The following is a 19,556-nucleotide window of genomic DNA, read 5'->3' on the forward strand; positions in this document are numbered from 1 at the left end:
AAAAACTGGTATATCTCCGCCTTACCAACCTTCTGGTCTCGGTCATAGAATTTTTCAGGGTTAAGATAACCCAGGGTTAGTGCGAAATTTGAATTCAGATAAGAAACTTTTAAAAAGCAAATTCAGTTTTATTCTTTTGCCTACAATTTGATGATTGGATGCTCTAAAAAGAATAGAGAAAATTATCGGGGAAAATGCTTTTGAGCAAAAGAAAAAGAAACCCAGGTTAAAATTTAACCCTGGGTTAGCGTTAATAGGCCTTCGAACAACTTGGGACAAGGGATGACATGAAGACATGACAGAGCCTGATTGGAGCCCAGGTTCCACGCGTAAACACTTGAATGGTTACCAAGCTTTTCCAAAAATCTCTTTGAGTTGAATTCGCATTCTGGGACGCTCCTTTCAAAAGAGAATATACAGTAATTTTTCATTTCCTTTGATCAGTGCTGAACCACAGTTACGCTTAAGTTCGTTAACCTTGCTGCGGGTCTAAAGAACTTTTAAGGAGTCGAAATTAGGTGCTGCGGCTGAGACACTAATTTAGACAGTTGAGAGAAGGAGAAGGTAAGCTGAAGACAAACATATTTCATAAAAAAGTAATCTCAGGCTCAAGAATGATTTCGTTTTACACATCCAAATGAATATAACAAAGCCGGTCTTTTCCAAGATTCCCGCTTTCTGATGTTTCGCTATCTCCAAGGCGAATATCAGGAATATTTCGCGGAAATTGGCTGGGATCCCCCGCTGTGGTTTGAATTTGTTTTCCGTGTTTCGTGATCAATCAGTGAGCTTAATGAAATTGAATTTAGAACGACAAATTGAGTGAAACACGAAAACAAGCGCTTAAAACCTTGAAAAGAAGGTACAGATGACACAGTAAATACAAAAGAGAGCATAGATGGACAACAAACTTGAAGAAGATGAAACCTTGACCGATAAAATGGCTGCCCTCTGCACAGTGAACGGACAGCGCTTTTTCTCCAAGCCCAATCGTCAAACCTATGGCGAAAACGAACAAGGAGGAAGGGGATCAACAAGTATCACTCAACGGCATTTATGCCCTTTAAAAGAAATGCAGCCAGATGTAAACACCAAGAATGCATCGAGGTGAAGAGTCATTAAAAGACAAGATGGCCGAAATCAACGGGTACACTTGCGGCTAAATGCAGGAATCGATCCAACTTCTGATTGGTCGAGATGAAACTTGTTAATCTATGTAAACGTCACTAAAGTGAAGCCTAGTAAGCATTCGATCTGGGTATGGAAAAGTGACCATTTCTGTTGCCAAACGCTCTATGCGATCAAATCTCCAGCCCACGATGTATGGAGGTCGAGTGTAATTTGGAATATTAAGGCTTTTTTTAAGGTCATTGTTATTAAATGTTTTTCATGACTTCAAAGGTTAGGTTTGTTTAATATTGCACTTATTCAGCTGGATCGATTCCTTCAATTAGCAAATGAAAGTGTCTCGGGCTCAATATAGGAATCGATCCAACAACAACATAAACGATCCGCCGATTTACAGATAGTATCAGAGCTGAAAAGTTTCACTTGTCTTTAGAAAACATGTGAAATTGAAATAAGACATTAATTCTGAAATTTTTATATTGTTTGAGAAACATGAGCACAGCAAGATGTTTCAGTGGTGATATCATTTAGGGTGCTTTTCCCCCCGTCAGCTTAGCATCCGTGCTTGACCGTGGTTTACATATTTCATTGCGTGCTCCCGAGAATGACGTTGGCGAAAAAGTTTCAATGCGGACCTACCTTGAATGGCATGTGGGTTTGTATGCATAGCGTATGCAACGTGAGCATTTCAAAAGCCAGCCCTTCCACGCTACTCTGAGACCTGGGACCCCCAAATAGTGCCTTTACACCTTAAAGGGACTGTGACATGCTCTTGTGCATGTGTGGCATCTTGATTTCTGTTCTGGCGAATGTCTTTTCAAGATTGGCCTTTGGTGAAGAAATCCTCTTCCATCGACCTTGAGACGCCCGAGAAAGCCACAATATCAGTATTCAAGAGCTATTTGGTCCATTTTGGAAATTTTAAATGCCATATTTTGTATTTTTGTGCAAGCTCTGTTGAGAAAATTCTAAGTCATTAAGGAGAAGTGCAAGAAGCCATGTTCGTTGTTGTCAGCGTTCCTACAAACGGATCAAGTGTGGCGTGTAGTGTGGTCATCTGGCTGTCACTTCTGTCTATAAAGTTCTCTAGTCAACGATCTACCTTTTCCGGATATTTCTTAAACGTTAAATATGTAATGAAAGTTGAAAAGGTTTTCCTCAATAAAGTCATGGACTACTAATAGGACGCAGCAGCGAGTGAAGCTGATCTACGACATGACTTCCGATTATCCGCAACAATTTACTCTCTCGAGTGACTGGAGTCAGAAGGAGAAAACCCAGTAATATTTTGTTGTACAGAAAGTCTTGTGAGGTTTGAGGGAAGAATCCATCGAACATGAAACGTTTTAACAGGCATTCAATTTATGACTCCGATCCGTAGTTGTATTTTGCGAGAAAGTACTGACAACAGGCCGCGCGATCTTTAGCGATATGGTTCACACGGAATGTTCCTTATATCTTTGCTGTATGAGCGTAAATGTTTAAGAATTGATCTTTTAAAAATAAATTGTTGCCTGAATGTTCTGTTTAATATCTGGTTTCTTTATGTGTTGAATCGATAACATATAACGTTCGTTTTACGGAACACCCGACGCAACGACTCAGAAGGAAGCAATTGAAATTTATGCCATAGTGATGGGCTCCTGTTTATGCTTAATTTTGCGTTGTTCTTTTAGAATAATCTTTATACTTATACGTTATGTGGCTACCATTACAATGGAAGTGTTTTATTTTAAAAATTGCTTTCAAACACTGCTACGATGAGCTACAATGTTCGTTATGCAGAGTGCTCATCGCGCTAGCCGGCCGCATGGCATGGCCTATTTTATCATAGTGTGCATTTAGCTGGCATCTTAAGCAAAACGTTTGCCTCATCCGATACTGTGTGTTTTGGTAACAGGTCAGGCGCTATTTGCAGTTATTTCCAAGTTTATATAGGGCAAACAGAGAGATCAGTAAGGTTTGTTTACAAATTATTTTTGGTTACCGATCTGCGACTGGTTTGCTATTGTGGGTACGTGAAAATACGCGTAGGTAAATGTTTGTTTCAAAGCAGGTCAGGGTTGTTAATCTTATTCTTATCGACTGCAACATATATCTGAGGAATACAAGAGAATAAATATGAATTACGGGGATATATGAAATGGAACAAAAACGACTCCCGCTTCGCAAACAATGAATCTTGAATTATGTAAATTTCCTTGCATGCATCTTACTTGCTTCTGATTGGTTTAAAAACAATCAGCTACTGTCAAAGCTCACACATGCACACTATCATGACACAGTCCCTTTAGACATTTCCAGCCATTGATGATAATTATGTCACTGAAACATGCAGCTTACCTTGAAACTGGTCATGCTTATGGCCTTATTGCCTGGACAGAGAGTTCAGACACTACCATCTTACTCTTTGTGCGTGGAAGGAATGAGTCCCCTACCTGGAGAGTATGTTTTTCGCACCTCTTCTATTTTAAACAAAACAACTAGCAAAGGGTGCCAGAGCAGACATTTACTATAATTTTCGGGAAAATAATACCAAAGCACTTGTACTTTCGAAAAGACTCAACTCTCCTAGTAGGATAACTGAACAGATACAAATTTTAAAGCACCGCTTAGAATGCATTTCTAGAGATCTACAAGTACTCTGGATAACCCAAAAAGTGTTTTCAATGCTTTTTTGAGGAAAGCCCCTTTGGGTGCCCCTGATAAATACAGGATTTAATCTCTGGTGCGATGCATTTAAAGCATTTTCTTTGGCTCCGCTTGTGGATAGGAAGACCACGACGTGCAAATGTTCAAATGATGAATTTGCACTGGAAGGAATCCACTCCACTCTTCTTTTTTCAAATAAATAAAGCTTTTTTCTATGCCGTCTTTTCGTGCAGTGTTGAATTTTGTTTCAGCCGATTGCCGCAAGTGGCTGCCATCGAAAAAAAAATTGTTTACTTCTTCTTAATTCCAGTACTGTAAGTGTTCGATTAAGCGTCGCTGCGCGTAATTCATTGTCCCTGTTATAGGTGCGGTGCTTATATGAGAGCAACGCTCATTCGACAGCAGCGCTTCTTTCAACTTCGGGTATAACCCTGAGGTGAATATAGAGGGAATTAAGTGAGGCATGTACTAGGTATGCCCAATTTAATATAAAATATGTGCACCTTGAACTGTTATATGAACCCAGTTTCAAGAGTAACCTTACACTCACGAGTTGGTCGAAGTCTTATTTCTTAAGTGATACAGTTTTGATATCTCTTTATATCAAGCGCTGTAACAGAGGTGGGGCGTTAATTTGTAAATACCCAAATTAGCCCCGCGGCGCTCATTCGAGAGCGGTGCTTATTAAATTACTTTCGGTAAAGGTGTGGCGCTTATTTGAGTCGCGGCAGTTAATCAGTTTTTTATGGTATCTCTCAGTCAAGTTTGTTTTGTTTTGGTTTTGACCTCAACCAATCACAAGGCACAAAACCCGATATCCAGAAATAGTTATGCCCCAGACTAATAGACTTACAACAACAACGATTTTCAGAATTTCTGGTGGGATGAATGCCAATTTGTTTTTGTTTTTTATAGAGTAACTAAGGCAAGCTTATTTAACCATGACAATGGCCTGAAATTACAGCCTGCACTTATATTAAAAATGAAACCCATTTTTATTTTTACAAAAAAAATATTTTCTTGTTGTTTCTGTAATGTATAATTCACATTCGTTATGGCTGTTGTAACAGCACTTAGATCCACTCGCAGCACCTTACAATAATTATTATTTGTAACCTCTAGTACATATGTAAAATCTACAGGTACACAGGCTGATCAGATCTTGGATCAACCACACACTGTAAATGGATAACTTTGATGATCCAGCGCCTTTGAATGTTTACACATGTATACACGGCTGGTATGACAAATTAAAGATTGCTTGTAAAGTAGTATAGACACTATAGCGAGATTCGTTTTAACAAAATGAACCATATCCATTGATACTTATTAGTATTTCCAAACTCTTAATAATAGGACTACTTATGTTCATTGTCTCTGGTCTATACATTGCAGTCAGTGTTTCCAAAATATTATACTTTATTACACCCATGTATATAGGAAATTAACAGCTGTGTATAGGAACTGGGAAAATGGGACAGGACTTAAGGGGACTGGGACATTTGGATGCGTGTGTGGGGACTCTGGGACTTGGGGACATCAAGTATGGGACATGTGGGACAGGGCCGTGGGACATCAAATACAGGAGGAAGCAGGGATATGAATGATCATTGCAAAAATCAGAGGTAAATGCCATATCTACTGTGGCTCATAGAGACAAACACTTCCCAGAAATTGTGTAGTTCCAGAAAATATCCAGACCCCCACCACGGAGGGAATTGGAAATTCCAGGGGGGTGGGGACGTCAGAGGCCCAGGAAATTCCAGAAGGGAGGGGGGTTGGACCATAAAATCACTTTCCAGGGGGTCAATATCATTTCGTTTTCGACCTGAGTTCGAACATTGCTTGTTACCGACCTGGTAGATCATTTTTAGGACTTAAATAACTTGAAATATATCACTTAAGATTGTTCCTTTTGATCTTAACCAGGTTTCCTTTCTTCCAAAAGCGTTCTGGATGTAATTTCAAAGGAATTAGACCGACTACAACTCGTTTTATCGCATGCTCGTGTATTCGGCCGCCATTACTCGTTACCAGTCTCCCTCAAAACATCAACGCGTGCAACACATCACGTTGCGTCAGTCGATCGATCAGTAGAGTGGGAATTTTGCCTCACGAAGCACAAGCTATACATTGTAACCATTTCACGAATCTATCAACAGTACGCCCATGAAGACGAATAACAAATCGTAAGCTAAGCTTGCCCTGATTAAGGTAAATTCACAAATATAACGGACTTATTAACTTTCTCTGTTTCATTTAAAGTAAGAGATGAGCAAAAATTGCGGATCAGGTTTATTACTTTGTGGTGGTGTAGTGTGTTTTAAAGTTACGAGATCACTCAAATGGAAACAGAAGCATACAAGCTTGTGATTGGAACCGTTGCGTACTAACCATAAATGGCCTCATTCTTCTACTTTAATAGTCTTTCTTCGTGAAAATGAACTTTTCCAGAGGGGTTGGGGGGTCTTTGTCACACTTGTGGAAATTCCGAGGGGGTGGGGTGTCATCAGTTCCCTGCAAAAATGGAAAATCCAGGGAGGTGGGGGGGTGCTAAGTGAAATTCCCTCCGTGGTGGGGGTCTGGATATTTTCTGGAACTACACAATCTAAAACACTTCACAGAAATGAAAATACATCCCAGAGTCCCTCGCCTTGCGTCCCTAAGTCCCAAGTCCCCACACACGCGTCCCAATGTCGCCATCCCAGTTTTATACACAGCCGAAATTAACGATGCACTTTATTAACTCAATTTAAAAAAAAATCGCCTTAATTCATCGTAATTTACGTCGATGTTGATTTAAATCTCACTATTTTACATCATTGTTGTTTTTCAGCACCTTTATTTCAATTACAACACTTAGTCTGCTCATAGTTCCTCTGTCAATGCCTTTGAGTCACTATCTGACAGTTTCAGGACAGTTCTTCTTTACTGTGCTTTTCAAAAACATGCAAATTCTGAAGTTCTAAAACCACCTTCACGACTGCGTTTTTCTCTTCCTGAGTCAATCATAATTATGATCACAAGCAAATAACCTCAAAACACAGAGGCACATAAAACTGATCAAAATACACCAATCAAAAATCACAAACACTGACCTTTTGAACCCATTGAAGTAAACTACTTTTCCCTAAATACGAAAACGTCAGCTGAATTTTACCCTTCAAAATTCGCATGTTTTTGAAAAGCGTAGTAATAATTGAGTTCGAAATGTCTTTCGACTTGTCTTCGTATTGATCTGTTTCCCCGAGGATGACTGGAAATGGGTGAAATGCTGATTTTTTTCTTTAGTTATGTATGTTGAGAAGTTTGTGTTGCAGCAAATTCAAGTTTTTTAAATACCGTAAAATTCCGAAAATAAGCCCCTCCAAATATAAGCCACAGGAAATCGTAATGCAAAAAACCCTCCATTAAATTGCCCCTCCGAATATAAGCCCCCCGGGGGGCTTGTACTTGGAATTTGCCCTCGAATACAAAGTAAAACAAAGCAAAAATGGTAAATTTCCTTCCCACTACAAGCTAGCCCAATCGATTTTGAAATGAAAATTTCCCTCCGAACATAAGCGCCTCCGAACATAAGCCCCTCCGAATATAAGCCCCTCCTCCCAGAATTTTACGGTATAGTTAGGCCCAAATTGTTTGGAAAATTTAGTGTTAATTTGATGTACGTAAACCTAACTTTTGGAAAATTCGCTTTAATTTTGTCTAATGTAAATTTTCTTCATGTTGTCAACGTGCATTGTTAATTTCCTATAATAAGGTAGTGTTTAAGATTCCCTTGATTAATCTTCAACGATTACTGATAAGAGTACAGGAAAATAATACCCTATTCTAGACCCAAACTCTCTGGTTTCTATACTTCATCCCAGAGAGTAGAAATCTTGAAAACCATACCCTTCTCAGTGTTACATACCTGTTTAGTCTATATTGGGCAGTATCCCTTGTTTCTTTTGTATATATATATCTGTGTGATTTTGCTAAAAGGTGCCCACTAAGTTTTCGCTTGAACAGCCGGTGTACCTGGAAAAAAACCAGGGGGCTTGCTGCCTTGCTAGGTGTCAGCAGAGAGCCCAGGCCTAGACCAGAGGGGTAGGGAGGGGAGAGTCTGTCACTTTGATTAGAGTTTCATGTCAGAAAGCAGTGCAAAGTCAGAGAATATTTCCTGTGGGCTAGCCCAGCCAAATCAATGCTGTGACTCATAATAATAACACTACTAGCAGAGCTTGGGGGTAGTGATTGACTGGTCATAAGCTTCATGGGTGGGAGGGTGAGTACTTGCTCCTTGGACTTGGCTGTCTAGAGACTCAGTGCAGGCAACTTGTATGAAATCCACATAGATATATATATACTTCAAAGGTATTTGTACCGTCCTTTTTAAGGGAGCATCAATGTCTTTTCCTTTTCTTTCTCAGTCCTTCCTTTTTTCTTACCGTATTATTAAGAAATTTTGTAATGGGGGAGCCCGGTTCAGTGGTCCGTATTAATTAAAACGGTCCTCAAAACCTTGTTTAGGACGTTGACTTTGTGCCATTTAAGCAGGCATTTTCTCTTTTTTGGTACATGTGCCAATGAAGGTGTGATAATATAATGTGTTACCAATCAGGTTATTTTTTACGGGAGTCTAATGTTTTGTTTTAATTTTCCTGCTGAACTTCAAAACATTCTAAAAATAAATAAAATAAATAAATAAATACTACTCTATAGAATCTTATTTTAAAATCTGTCGTTAAGAAGTATTTAAAACAAGTGAAAATTATTAAAAAAAATCTACTTTGACACTTCCTTTGAAAAGTTATTCAACTATTTAAAGGATATTCAAAATTTCCAATCTCTCTTTGCTTTCAAGTAATTTACGGTACCTGCAAAATTTCTTTTTAAAGGATAATTAATAGTTTTACATTTCTTTAGGGATCTTCCAGAGTTTTGTGGCCACACAGATCCCTTCGAATGTCCCTACAGGTATGACAGAATTAAAGGGTACTTATAAAGTAGCATAGACACTGCATGTGGTGAGGTCTTGGCTAATTTAGTCAGAAGCAATTAGCAAAGCTGAGAATTTACACCCAAATGCATCATATTCCCATCTGTGGTGATTGTTTAGTTTAACAATAACAAAAGTAAACTACATCTCTGGCCAAATAGTGCAGTCAACTTTCCCAAAATATTATATTTATCAAGATTCTTTGCCTAGACTAAATTAATCTTCAAGCAATTGTTGAGTTTACGGGAAAATGATACCTTATTCGAGACCCAAATTTTCTGATTTCTTTACTCCATCCCAGAGTGTAGAAATCTTGAAAACCATACCCTCCTCAGTGACACATACTACATTTGGCAGTTTAATGCCCCATTTCTGTTATATACTTTAAAGGTATTTGTACAGTGATCTTTAAATGTGGCTACACTTAAGGGTGTTACGAAACCTAAAATCCTCAAAAACTAAGACCTAAGATCCGTCTTAATTTTCTAGATTACGAGAAATACTGGAAATAGGACCCCCTGAAATCGAATCCGTCGAAATATAAAGTCAAGTTGCAACTAAAATAGGTATAATCTGTCAAATTATCTTTAGTCCGATCCTTTCCACCGAGTTTTAGGTCAAATCTAACGGCAAGTTTAGGGGTCTTAGTTTTCGTAATATCAAAAACTAAGACCCCTAACCGTAACCCTAACCCCCAAAAAATCAATCCGTAAAATATATATAAATTCGACTATAACTCGTAAAACCACCAAAAACCATCGTCACGACCCGCTTCTCAAAATTGGAGACATATCAGTATTGAGACTTTAAAACCTCGAAGACTAAGACGGGTCTTAGGTCTTACGTCTTAGTTTTCGAGGGTCTTAGCTTTCGTAACACGCTACACTTAAACAAAAATAATTATCAAAAGCTATTTTGAAGAGCACCAGTGTCTTTTCCTTTTCTTTCTTGATGCTTAAAACGGTCTTCAAAACCTTGTAAAGGAGGTTGGTTTTGTGTAAAATTTTTTTTTGGTACAGACATAATAAGGTTAAAGACATCGACTTACTCAGAGAAAGGCAAGCTATTTATAAGTTTAATTAGTAAAGAACTTGTGCCATTGAAGGTGTGATAATATAATGTGAGACCAATCCGAATAGTTTCGTTTTTATAGGAGTCTAATGTTTGTTTTAATATTTCGGATGGATCCCAATTCTCTCTTGCAACTGACATCTCATGTTGCAAAATATTGATACCACAACTAATTACCTACTCTTGTTTCATGTAGTTTTGAAAATGAATTTTATTATTAATTTTAAATTTTAGATAAATTTCCATTTCTACAGCTGTAGCCTCGCAGAGTGACCCATTGGCTAACCTATGGGCCTTTGACACATTTTGTTTTTTATCCCCCGAAATTTGTGCGAGAGAACAAAGTAGGAATTAAAAAAAAAAGTAGTGCTGATTCATTTTATATGAGGGTCCCAAATACCTTTTTCGAGATACAAGATTCCTCTTCTTTGAAGCTCGGGAATCGGGCTTTGAAAGCCAAATTAGGGCGAGATTCGGGATTGAAAGTATGCGTGGCACTGTCAGGATTACGGGATTGGTCGACATTTTGGGTTGGGATTACGCGATTGAGGACCCCTATTGAGGACCCTCATTTATACACTGTATTAAACCCCTTTTATACTTAGGTCCCGTTGGCTTTATACGGGAGCAGCGTTTTCTTCTTTACGTTTAGTGGTACTTGAAGATGTGGTTGAGCCTGGGATTGGTGTCTTTTACCGAAAAAACAAGGAATCCGACAGCAATCGTCTTCTCCTGGCAAATAACATATCAAGTGGCAGTTTAAATTATTTGGGCATTAACGAAAATGTATCCCGTCTGGAGAAAAAATCATCCCACTTTGACTGTGAAGTGAAATCTGAAGTTGACTTTGCCAAGCTGTTCCTTGAACTCGACATGTGCAACTTTACTTCTTTTAAAGACTGTGATTTATTAACTTCCCTGGCCTTGCTTAGCAAGGTACCCGCGTTTAAGCCAGATGTAAAGGCTGCTGCAGAAACCGTTAGAATGCTGGTAAAGGAATGGGCTCATTGTAACCCTGTGAACTGGGATCAAGCTAAGTCGCTGCAGAGCTTTCGTGAAATGAAGAAACTGGTGGGAGTCCTGCGTCTAGCATCACAAGTGGAAAGTAAACTTCTTGGGAAGCTCGAGTTTTGGGAAAACATTTGTAGGTGCCAATTTTTTTATAGTAGATTTGTATACAGCTATTTCGAGAAAGGTTGTCGGAAAAAATGTGCACGCGACAATCCCGAAAGGTAATATGGGATATGATCAATACGCTATTCCGACGAAGGACTTTTTTGAAAGTCTACTGACACTGTAGCTGTTGAATCTTCTATTGTTGCTTTCCTTTAGCATTCGCAAACATACGTCCATGGCCTCTCGTGCCATTCTTTCAAATTTCTTTGAAGAACAAAGAACTCAAAACCACCCACAATACCTTTCGGATTGTCGCGTGCACTTTTTTCGACAACCTTTCTCGAAATAGCTGTATATAGAGACAGTGTGGCCGTTCATTCATCCCTTTTTGGCGCCCGTACGCGTATACATTAGACACATTCGTTTCAGCTCATTGACAACCTAATCAAGTTAATATTTCGTTGACCCTCGCAAGGCAGCTTTGAAACATCATTCTCTTGCGTTTAGAAGAACATTTGTTTGCAGATTTTGTCAATTAGGATATAAGCCCGTGATATGCCAGAGTATGGTTGAAAGGCATTCTGTAATGCAAGTCTCATTTCCTAGAAATGAGTTGATGTGGTTCTTCGCTGGTAACTAATGTTGTTTTAAAGAAGTTAGTCTTTGACTGCCTGGCTAGCGCTTGCAGAAAGTTTGGACGCAAGAAAGAACGGGGTTCACGAGGGGTGGAGAGTATTCTAAGCTCCCTCTCCCCGGGCGTGCTTTCGTCGCCCTCCCCGTACTCCGATCGCAGCCATAACTTCCACGCGCCTGCTACGCAGGCTTAGTTAGTTAACAATCACTCGACAAAACAAGACAAGACATTTATTATCAAAATATTGCGTACAATTTCTTGGTACGCAGTTAGCCAAAAATGTTAGTCGTGGTGTGCTAAATTAATTCTATTACAAAACAGATATTACCTGATAAGAAGCAAAAGGCAAAGAGAAGAGAAAAGAAAGAATATGTGTAATAAAGTCAAAAGCAAGAAAGATTAATCTGTTTAATGCAAGTTGTGAAAGAAGCGAAGGTTATGGATTTCGTGATTTTATTTCTTGCGTTATCATGATTGCATCATTCGATCTGATGGATGTATAGGCGCCCCGGACGCACTGAACCTCTCCTCTCCGGGATCTGCCGCTGCATCTTTTTTGTTTCTGTAGTATAAAAACTCGGATTTGTAAAACAGATTCTTTTTTTGTGCAGGCGTGGAAAAGGCTTTTTTTCATCCACCACCAGCCAAGGCCCCTCGTACCTCCCGGTTCATGGGTAAGCTATTTGTTAATTTAATTAGCTTTTAAAGGTTTTTTTAGCTCTCAGTGCTCGTTGCTTTTGAGGCAAACGTCGAACTTCACTTAAACTGTATGACGCACCTATAAATTTTAATAAGCCAAATCTGTCGTTCTCGCTCATTAGCGTTACGTTTAGCCCTGCAAGGCCTTGGACGTCACCACCTTGTCCTATTTGATGTGCTTACGACAAGCTTATCACATACACGTTGTAATGTGATTAGAACCTACGGCATGATAGATAGGTTAAATGGAGAGTAATATCATGTCGTAGTTAGATGATACTAATATCAGCTTCAGAGCTAAGCAATGTCCACAGATTCAAACAAGCTAACTTTTGTAGCAGTTCAAACTGGTCGTAAATGAAAATTTAGGTTGCGTTTTGTTATTAAACATTTTCTTGTTTCGTCGATTACTTGCGTTAAATTTTGCCTCGGCTTGATTATCAAGTGTTGGTACATTCCTGATAAACTGATTCAAACCACCAAAAATTACATACTGAACGCAATCAGATTTTCTCATATACACTCTTTTCTTTTTATGGGGATGTTGTTTTTCGGCCCATGCTGAATATTCTTATTTTTCTATCGATTTTAGGCTGAGAGTATTCTTGTATTATTCTTACAAATTATAGCTTATGATATTTCCGTCGTAGAATGTACCGTAATGATTTGATTTAGCACCCCCTTCCAATAAGCGCCCCCCCCCTCCCGAAGGTGTTTTTGTTAATAAGCACCCCTATTCCATTAAGAGCCCTCATTTTAATAAGCGCCCCCATTCTAATATAATGTTAGAGTACGGGTACGTATCAACCGAGGTTCATCTTCCTTTAATTGTTCACAAACGAACGGTAATGCCACATTACAACAGTGGTCTTCGTCTGAACATTCACCGTATATTTGCTACTGTTACAGTTTCTGTTATTGTCCCTTTTTAAATAAATATTTAAGTTTTGTTTTGAACATTCGGTTGCTTCTCAAAAAAAGAGATATGCGCCCTGTCTCGAATAAGCGCCGTCCTTTGAGTTGCCAAAAGCAAATAAGTGCCCCGGGCGCTAAATCAAATCATTACGGTATTTTGGGCGTATCAGTTACAGTAAGTGCAGGTATTTTCGTTTTGTTGGCAAGTTTTGCCAAAGGGATAATTTGATACGGTTAAGTTAAAGAAATGTGATTGTATTACCTTTTCAAAATCTCAGCCTCAGGCTTATTCTTAATATCTTAAATTTAGCCTCAATATACAGTATATACTCAGTGTACAATACATCTCTCACCGGATGCATTAGTAATGCGTAAATAATTATATCGTTATATTATTTCAGTTAAGGACGGTAACCCGTCGAATGAGGAGCTTGAAGAGCTGGGACAGAGCATACGTGCTGAGGATTGGAGAAAGCTTGGACGAAGGTTAATCATATCGGATGCCAAACTCGATGAATTTGATAGCCAAAAAGGAGTGTCCGAGAAGGTCTGGCAAATGCTGTTGCACTGGAAAGCAAGAGATGGGTCCAAGGCAACATACAAGGTCCTAAATGACGCATTATGTCACAAACTGGTCCAGAATAGGGAGTTGGCGGAAAAGTTTTGTTGCAACTGAAAGAGGAGTTTTTAAGAGAGTTTAGTCGACGGAATCTGTTTTCCTTTCTGACTAATAACTTTCGTTCACTTGGAACGTTTAAACGTAACGCTTCCGTGACCAAATTGGTGAACCGAAACATTGAAACGGCGACCTTGTTGGTATATCAAACTTACCCTGTAATTGAACACTTTTTTGATGTGAACACTTTCTTTCTTTAGCAAAGAGTTTGTTACTGATTTGTCCAGCTGCCGGCCCCTCTGTTGAAGGGTTAAATAGAACCTGTGGTTTTAAACTTTAAGTGAAAATACTACAGAACTCAGCCAATCGTTGCATGAGAAGACAAATGACTTATTGTTTTGTAATGGATTTTAATTATCACCATTGATCCACTTTCATGTAAGGAAGAAAAAAACTACTGAGAAGTTTTGTACATTTGAAGAGTGAAAAAGCAAGATGGTTGTGAAATAGTAGCCGAAGGTCTTAAGCCAATCAGCAACGGACGTTTTTAGGTAAGTATACAGTAGAACCTCGTTAACTCGAACTTGGATAGCGCGCGCCAATTCCCCGCTAACTCGAACTGTTTTTCGTTTTCCTTCAGAGTTCGATTTACCGGGGTTCTACTAGCCTACGTATCAGGCCTTCCTAAAGGGCTAAGGAAGAGGAGATTTTAGTGTATAATGACTTCAATTAACGGAGCTTTGTCAGACGGCTGTCTTAAGTAATGCCAAGTGTGGTTAGTAATGCCAATTGCGCGTCCTTGTTCTTTATGAAACTTGAGAAATTACTTGTGAATGACAAAATCATAGCTTGGTGTCAAACAGATATGTCATCTAAGCATTAGATCAAACGCTGGAACTGAAAGTGAACTTTGAAAATCGTTTAGGCTTACAATTCAGTCGTCTTCAAGATTGTCTATCCTTGCCTCCGTTTGTATTTTGCTGTGTCAGTTATTTATACCTTCTTTACATGTTGGTAGTAGTTATTCCTCTGTTTCTCTCAGATTGGTGCCGTTTCCCTTTGTTTGAATTTTGATCAAGAAATTTCATGACATAGCTCCTTTAAATAATAACCAGTAAACAATTCCAACTGATTACATGTGATTAGAAGCGAAACGATTGGCCATTTACAGGCTGGCGTGGCAAATGATTTGAACTGGGGACATGGCCGTGAAGAAACCCAGCTATAAGCACTGTATACAATTAACCTCAAAGAAGACAATTTCGCTATTTTTTTTATCTACGGTGAGTGAATAGCGTGTGGCAGTTACCAGTTATCAACGATAAATTTTTGGTAGTCTTTTAGGGAAAATGTAAGCTATAAAGGCTCATTTCCAGATGTAGTGATATTATAGGTCCACGAAAGGCAAAAGATATGCCTGAAGAACCTAAGATGACTAAGCTAAGATTAATAGTCAGTGAAATCTGGACAGTTTAAGTATATGTACACTATATTATAATAAGTGTCATTTTGAAAGACAGGCATGGCGTAGAGTTGCTTATTTCTGAGCTTTACTTTCATCTGAAAGTCTTCTCGGTAGGCTACCTTCAGTATTGTGCAGGCGTTGGTGGCTCGACGCTTTTTGATCAAACAAAATTTGTTAGTATGGCCTGAATCGACGCGGGTTGATATTGTAAGGAGAGATTTTCCATGAATTCTTTTTGCCTCGAATTTCGTATGTAGCTTTCAGATGTTCGCTTTGACGTTGTTTTCAGTAATTCATAATGAATTCGCATAAATAGGTTTTAGCTCCGCAAAAAAGCTCGTGCCATTTTATTGTACTTGTTTGATTACTTAGTGTTCGTTAAAGCAATAATTCTAGAAAAAGCCAGGTTAAGCGCTAATTGGCCTTCGAACAACTGGGCCCAGTAGTCTGTTGGTTAAATAGTGGCAACAGCTGAGTTTGAAATATGAAAGGTTTTGCTGACTTGCAAATTCGAAATATTTGCTTTAAAGCTAGAAAACTAGTAATTAGTCCGCGTTTCTTCCTGTTTGAACAGACGCTAGCTGGCCTTGCAATTTGATTCATATTGTAAAATATTGTACATAAATGCTGTTTCGCTGACCTAGCAAACGTAGCTAGCTTTTGTTCCAGTACTTTTACTTTTTAAAAATAGCAATAATAACGAGCGATAACTATCTCTTTTATTTGATTTTTATTTACTTGGAAATGATTTCTGTTTACATATGTATTGTACTCTTTTGTTTTCAATGGTTATTCAAATCATATATAAGTAAGTTGCTTTGAACTGATTTTTTGATTACATTAGTCATTACATCGACGATTTCAGAGCTGATTACATTGCTCATTATACATCGTGGATTTCAGAGCTGATTACATCGCCGGTTACATTTGTGAGCTAAGTTAATTACGCTACGTGTACAAGAATAAACGCTGTTGGAACTAAAGTTCAGTTTGCCTTTGCTGTACCAGTAAGTGGTTTGATCCCGGACCTCAAGAGAAGTGACGGCTCTTTCCCTCAAGCGAGTTGCAATTGAGTCTAGTTTCCCCCAGGTTTATCGTGAGTCAAGCACCGAGTTCCCGTTGAAAAATTCGTTTCAAAGTGGAAAAACCTTCCCTCACAATATTCTTTATCGTGTTATCACGTCCTTTGGTAATTAAACAACGTTATAATTATGGGTTTCTTTAGTACATGTACTTTTTCTCTCTCTCTGTTTGTGATAGTTCCATGTTATCTTTGCAAACAAACATGATGTATAGCAAAAAGTTAAGGTGAACCCGGCTGTCTCATAGAAATTTAACTTGCTTGTTCTCTCTTAATACTACACGTACTGTTTACACATATGCCACGTTGCGAAACTCATATCATTCCCATATTCTTCATTCGATGTGGAATATACGAAGTGTAACCCTTTTGTTCACTGTTGTGTTACCAGTGGAAACGACACCCCATGGATAACAGTGAGGTAAACTCGTTACTAACAGCCTCGCTTTCATATGATGCCATGGAAATTGATCATGCATGAGCTATTATACCTGGCCCCGGTTGTTCAAACGTTAATTGGATAGCGCTATCCACTGGACAAAATCACTATCTAACAGATAAGTATTCGGAACACCAATTGCCCTTTCCGGATAACGTTATTAGCGTACAAGTAATTTTCCTTTTATGATAATATTCAATATATAGTAGTTGTTCCTTTCTTTCTTACTAACTTTTATTTTACTTTGTTTCATTTGTCATTGTACTGACTATTTTGGTACTGAAATCTTCATGTAGAAGATAAAGTCAATAAAGTTGTTGTTGTTATTATTCACCTTTTGAACAACTGGGACCAGATAAACTGAAAGTATTAACCATTTTTCAGGTACACGTAATCTAGGGGACTATGATACAAAATCTAGAACTACAGTGAAACCCCTATTTAGTGGACACTTTCGGGACCTTTCCAAGTGTCCGCTTAATAGAGGTTTTTAAAAATTGCGCAATGTTTGTAAACGCTTAACATTCAACGGTTACTCTGTACTGTGATAAAGTTCCAGGTTGTTGAGGAAGTAAAGGAAGCTGTGCTGTACTTTGTGCAAGACAATTTTAAGTAAACCGTTTGACTGCTCAATGTATTGATTTATCTTCATTAATCGACTGTACGTATTTCAACGACGTAATCCAATAATACTATTGTCAATTCAATCTGGTGTCCCCTTAATAGAGGTTTTTAACAATTAGAAAATAGCCAAATACAATTTATTTTAATATCCGCGTCCGCTTAATAGAGGTGTCCGCTGAACAGGGGTTCGTTATGAAGGGAAATATCAGACGTTAATTCCGGGACCCGGCTTAGTGTCCGCTTAATAGAGGATGTCCACCTAATTGGGGGTCCGCTTAATAGAGGTTTCACTGTATGTAAATGATAAGTTAGAATAGACTGACCGTAAGTCGACCGCAAGAGCCTTGAAGGCGTACGTACAGGTAGAAACCAAAAATGGAAAGCAGTTCGCATGTCCAAAGTCGAGGCTTGTATCTTTGATGGCCTTGGTGATTTTAGCCTGCGAAAACATCCGTTTCTATTTCTGTTTCTCCTCGCTCTTCGCCGCTAGGGACGTTTCGCGTTCCTCTCGCGCGAAACGTCCCCAACGGCAAAGAGCGTGGAGAAACGGATGTTTTCGCAGGCTATAGTGATTTTCGCTTCCTTTATCTCTCTACAGCAAAATAAGGTGAAATTAAAAATCTAGAAGGCTGTTGCTGCCAAAATCATGATTTTCTTAAATTACCTCAGCTACTTCCGGATCTGATACACGAAATTAGCCCCCTCTTTTCCTACTGCAAATCCAGTTTGATTATCAAACTCCCAGCATCCCTCAGTGATGTTTCCATATTTGGCATAACTTTCCTTAGCATTCCTACCACTGTAGCACTCGCCGTAAAACTGAACGGCAAAGTATTCGTAGCCCATATCACTGGCCACTTGTGCGCACTGATTAACTGTTAATTCCATGTTAAACCAGTCGATGTTACCTCGGGCGTTAGCGTAGAACACTGGCAAGGCTCGTTCTTTCGCACTATCGTTATAACAGCCAATGGGCTGAAGGTTCGGTGCTGGATCTATAAAGACGAATGTAGTCGGGGCATTATTTAATTTGATTGAACACTTGGCATTGTACAATTTGATTCCTTCCGAAACCTCAGTTATTTTCACATTACTGGCTGAAAACGTCACTCATCAGCCGTATCACTGGATATTTACCCCTTTAATTTCTGACTTAAATTATTATGTTACTCCACAAAATCATCCGACCTACACCTGGCGATGAGTAATGACCAGTCCCTGACAAACAAATTATTTGTCTTGCACAGTTGTCAGGACATGAATTTGGTTAGTCTGTGGTTCTATTTCCTTTCTGTAGATCGATTGCCTGTCATGATTTGCAAAACATTTTGTGATGGAAATACGCTTGGAATGGGCAGGTACATGAACTTACCAAAAGAATATACAAAAAGACTGTTGCCCGCTCCAATCCTGTCTATACACGCCGCATTTTCAATACCATTGAGGTAATATTTGTCCTTCATATTAGCTCCGGATAGACAGAGACCATTCTTGCCCAAAGCGAACCGCTTGTAACCGTTTGCGTAAGCCAGCTCACTCAGCTCGGCGCACTTTTTCACGAGCTCATGTTTGTTGTTCCACGTCATTTGGTTGGTTAAGTCGACAACTCTGCGTTTGAGATCGTCAGCACCATAAAAGCATGCCAATGGAATTTCGGGCGGGGTTGCAGAGACGACTAATAAGAGACGGAACATTTTGTAGTAATTGTTTTTACCTTGCTATATGTTAGAGTGTTTCCTACTGTAGAACACACTTAATTAAGTTTAGTATTCGTCAGGCGTATGTTACTTTGATCATCTTACGTACAAGCAACTCTGATCTACCATGGTAGAAAGAGGGGAAAGAAGAGGTTGGGAGGAAGAGGGTGCATCCCCCTTTTCCCTATTGTTGTTGTATTTAGGATGTAGTTTCCTCCATGTATTAGAGAGAATAAATCTTAAATAGATAGATCGTAATGAGCTCACACTATATTGGAAATATGTAATTATTGATATGGCGCGTAAAGGGGACGTGTAATGTAATTTGAAATGTCCGTTATCATAGTCATTACCATACTTTATCGCTTAGTCCCTTAAATGTTGTTTTCACAACGTCACTTGCCGTTTATAATGATTCAAAACTAACAGTATCATTTC

At 38.8% G+C, this 19,556-nt stretch overlaps 1 protein-coding gene across 1 annotated transcript; it reads right to left on the bottom strand.

Moving 5' to 3' along the window:
• Positions 1 to 18,042: 18,042 nt before the first annotated feature.
• LOC140939140 (uncharacterized) lies at positions 18,043 to 18,950 on the bottom strand. Its single transcript, XM_073388703.1, has 2 exons — positions 18,794 to 18,950; positions 18,043 to 18,416 (listed from the first exon to the last, which is right to left on the bottom strand). The coding sequence occupies exons 1-2, from the start codon at positions 18,882 to 18,884 to the stop codon at positions 18,091 to 18,093; spliced, it is 417 nt and encodes a 138-aa protein (XP_073244804.1). The 5' UTR covers positions 18,885 to 18,950; the 3' UTR covers positions 18,043 to 18,090.
• Positions 18,951 to 19,556: the final 606 nt, after the last annotated feature.

Source organism: Porites lutea, chromosome 5 (genome assembly GCF_958299795.1).
Source record: "Porites lutea chromosome 5, jaPorLute2.1, whole genome shotgun sequence".
Taxonomy (NCBI): Eukaryota; Metazoa; Cnidaria; class Anthozoa; order Scleractinia; family Poritidae; genus Porites; species Porites lutea.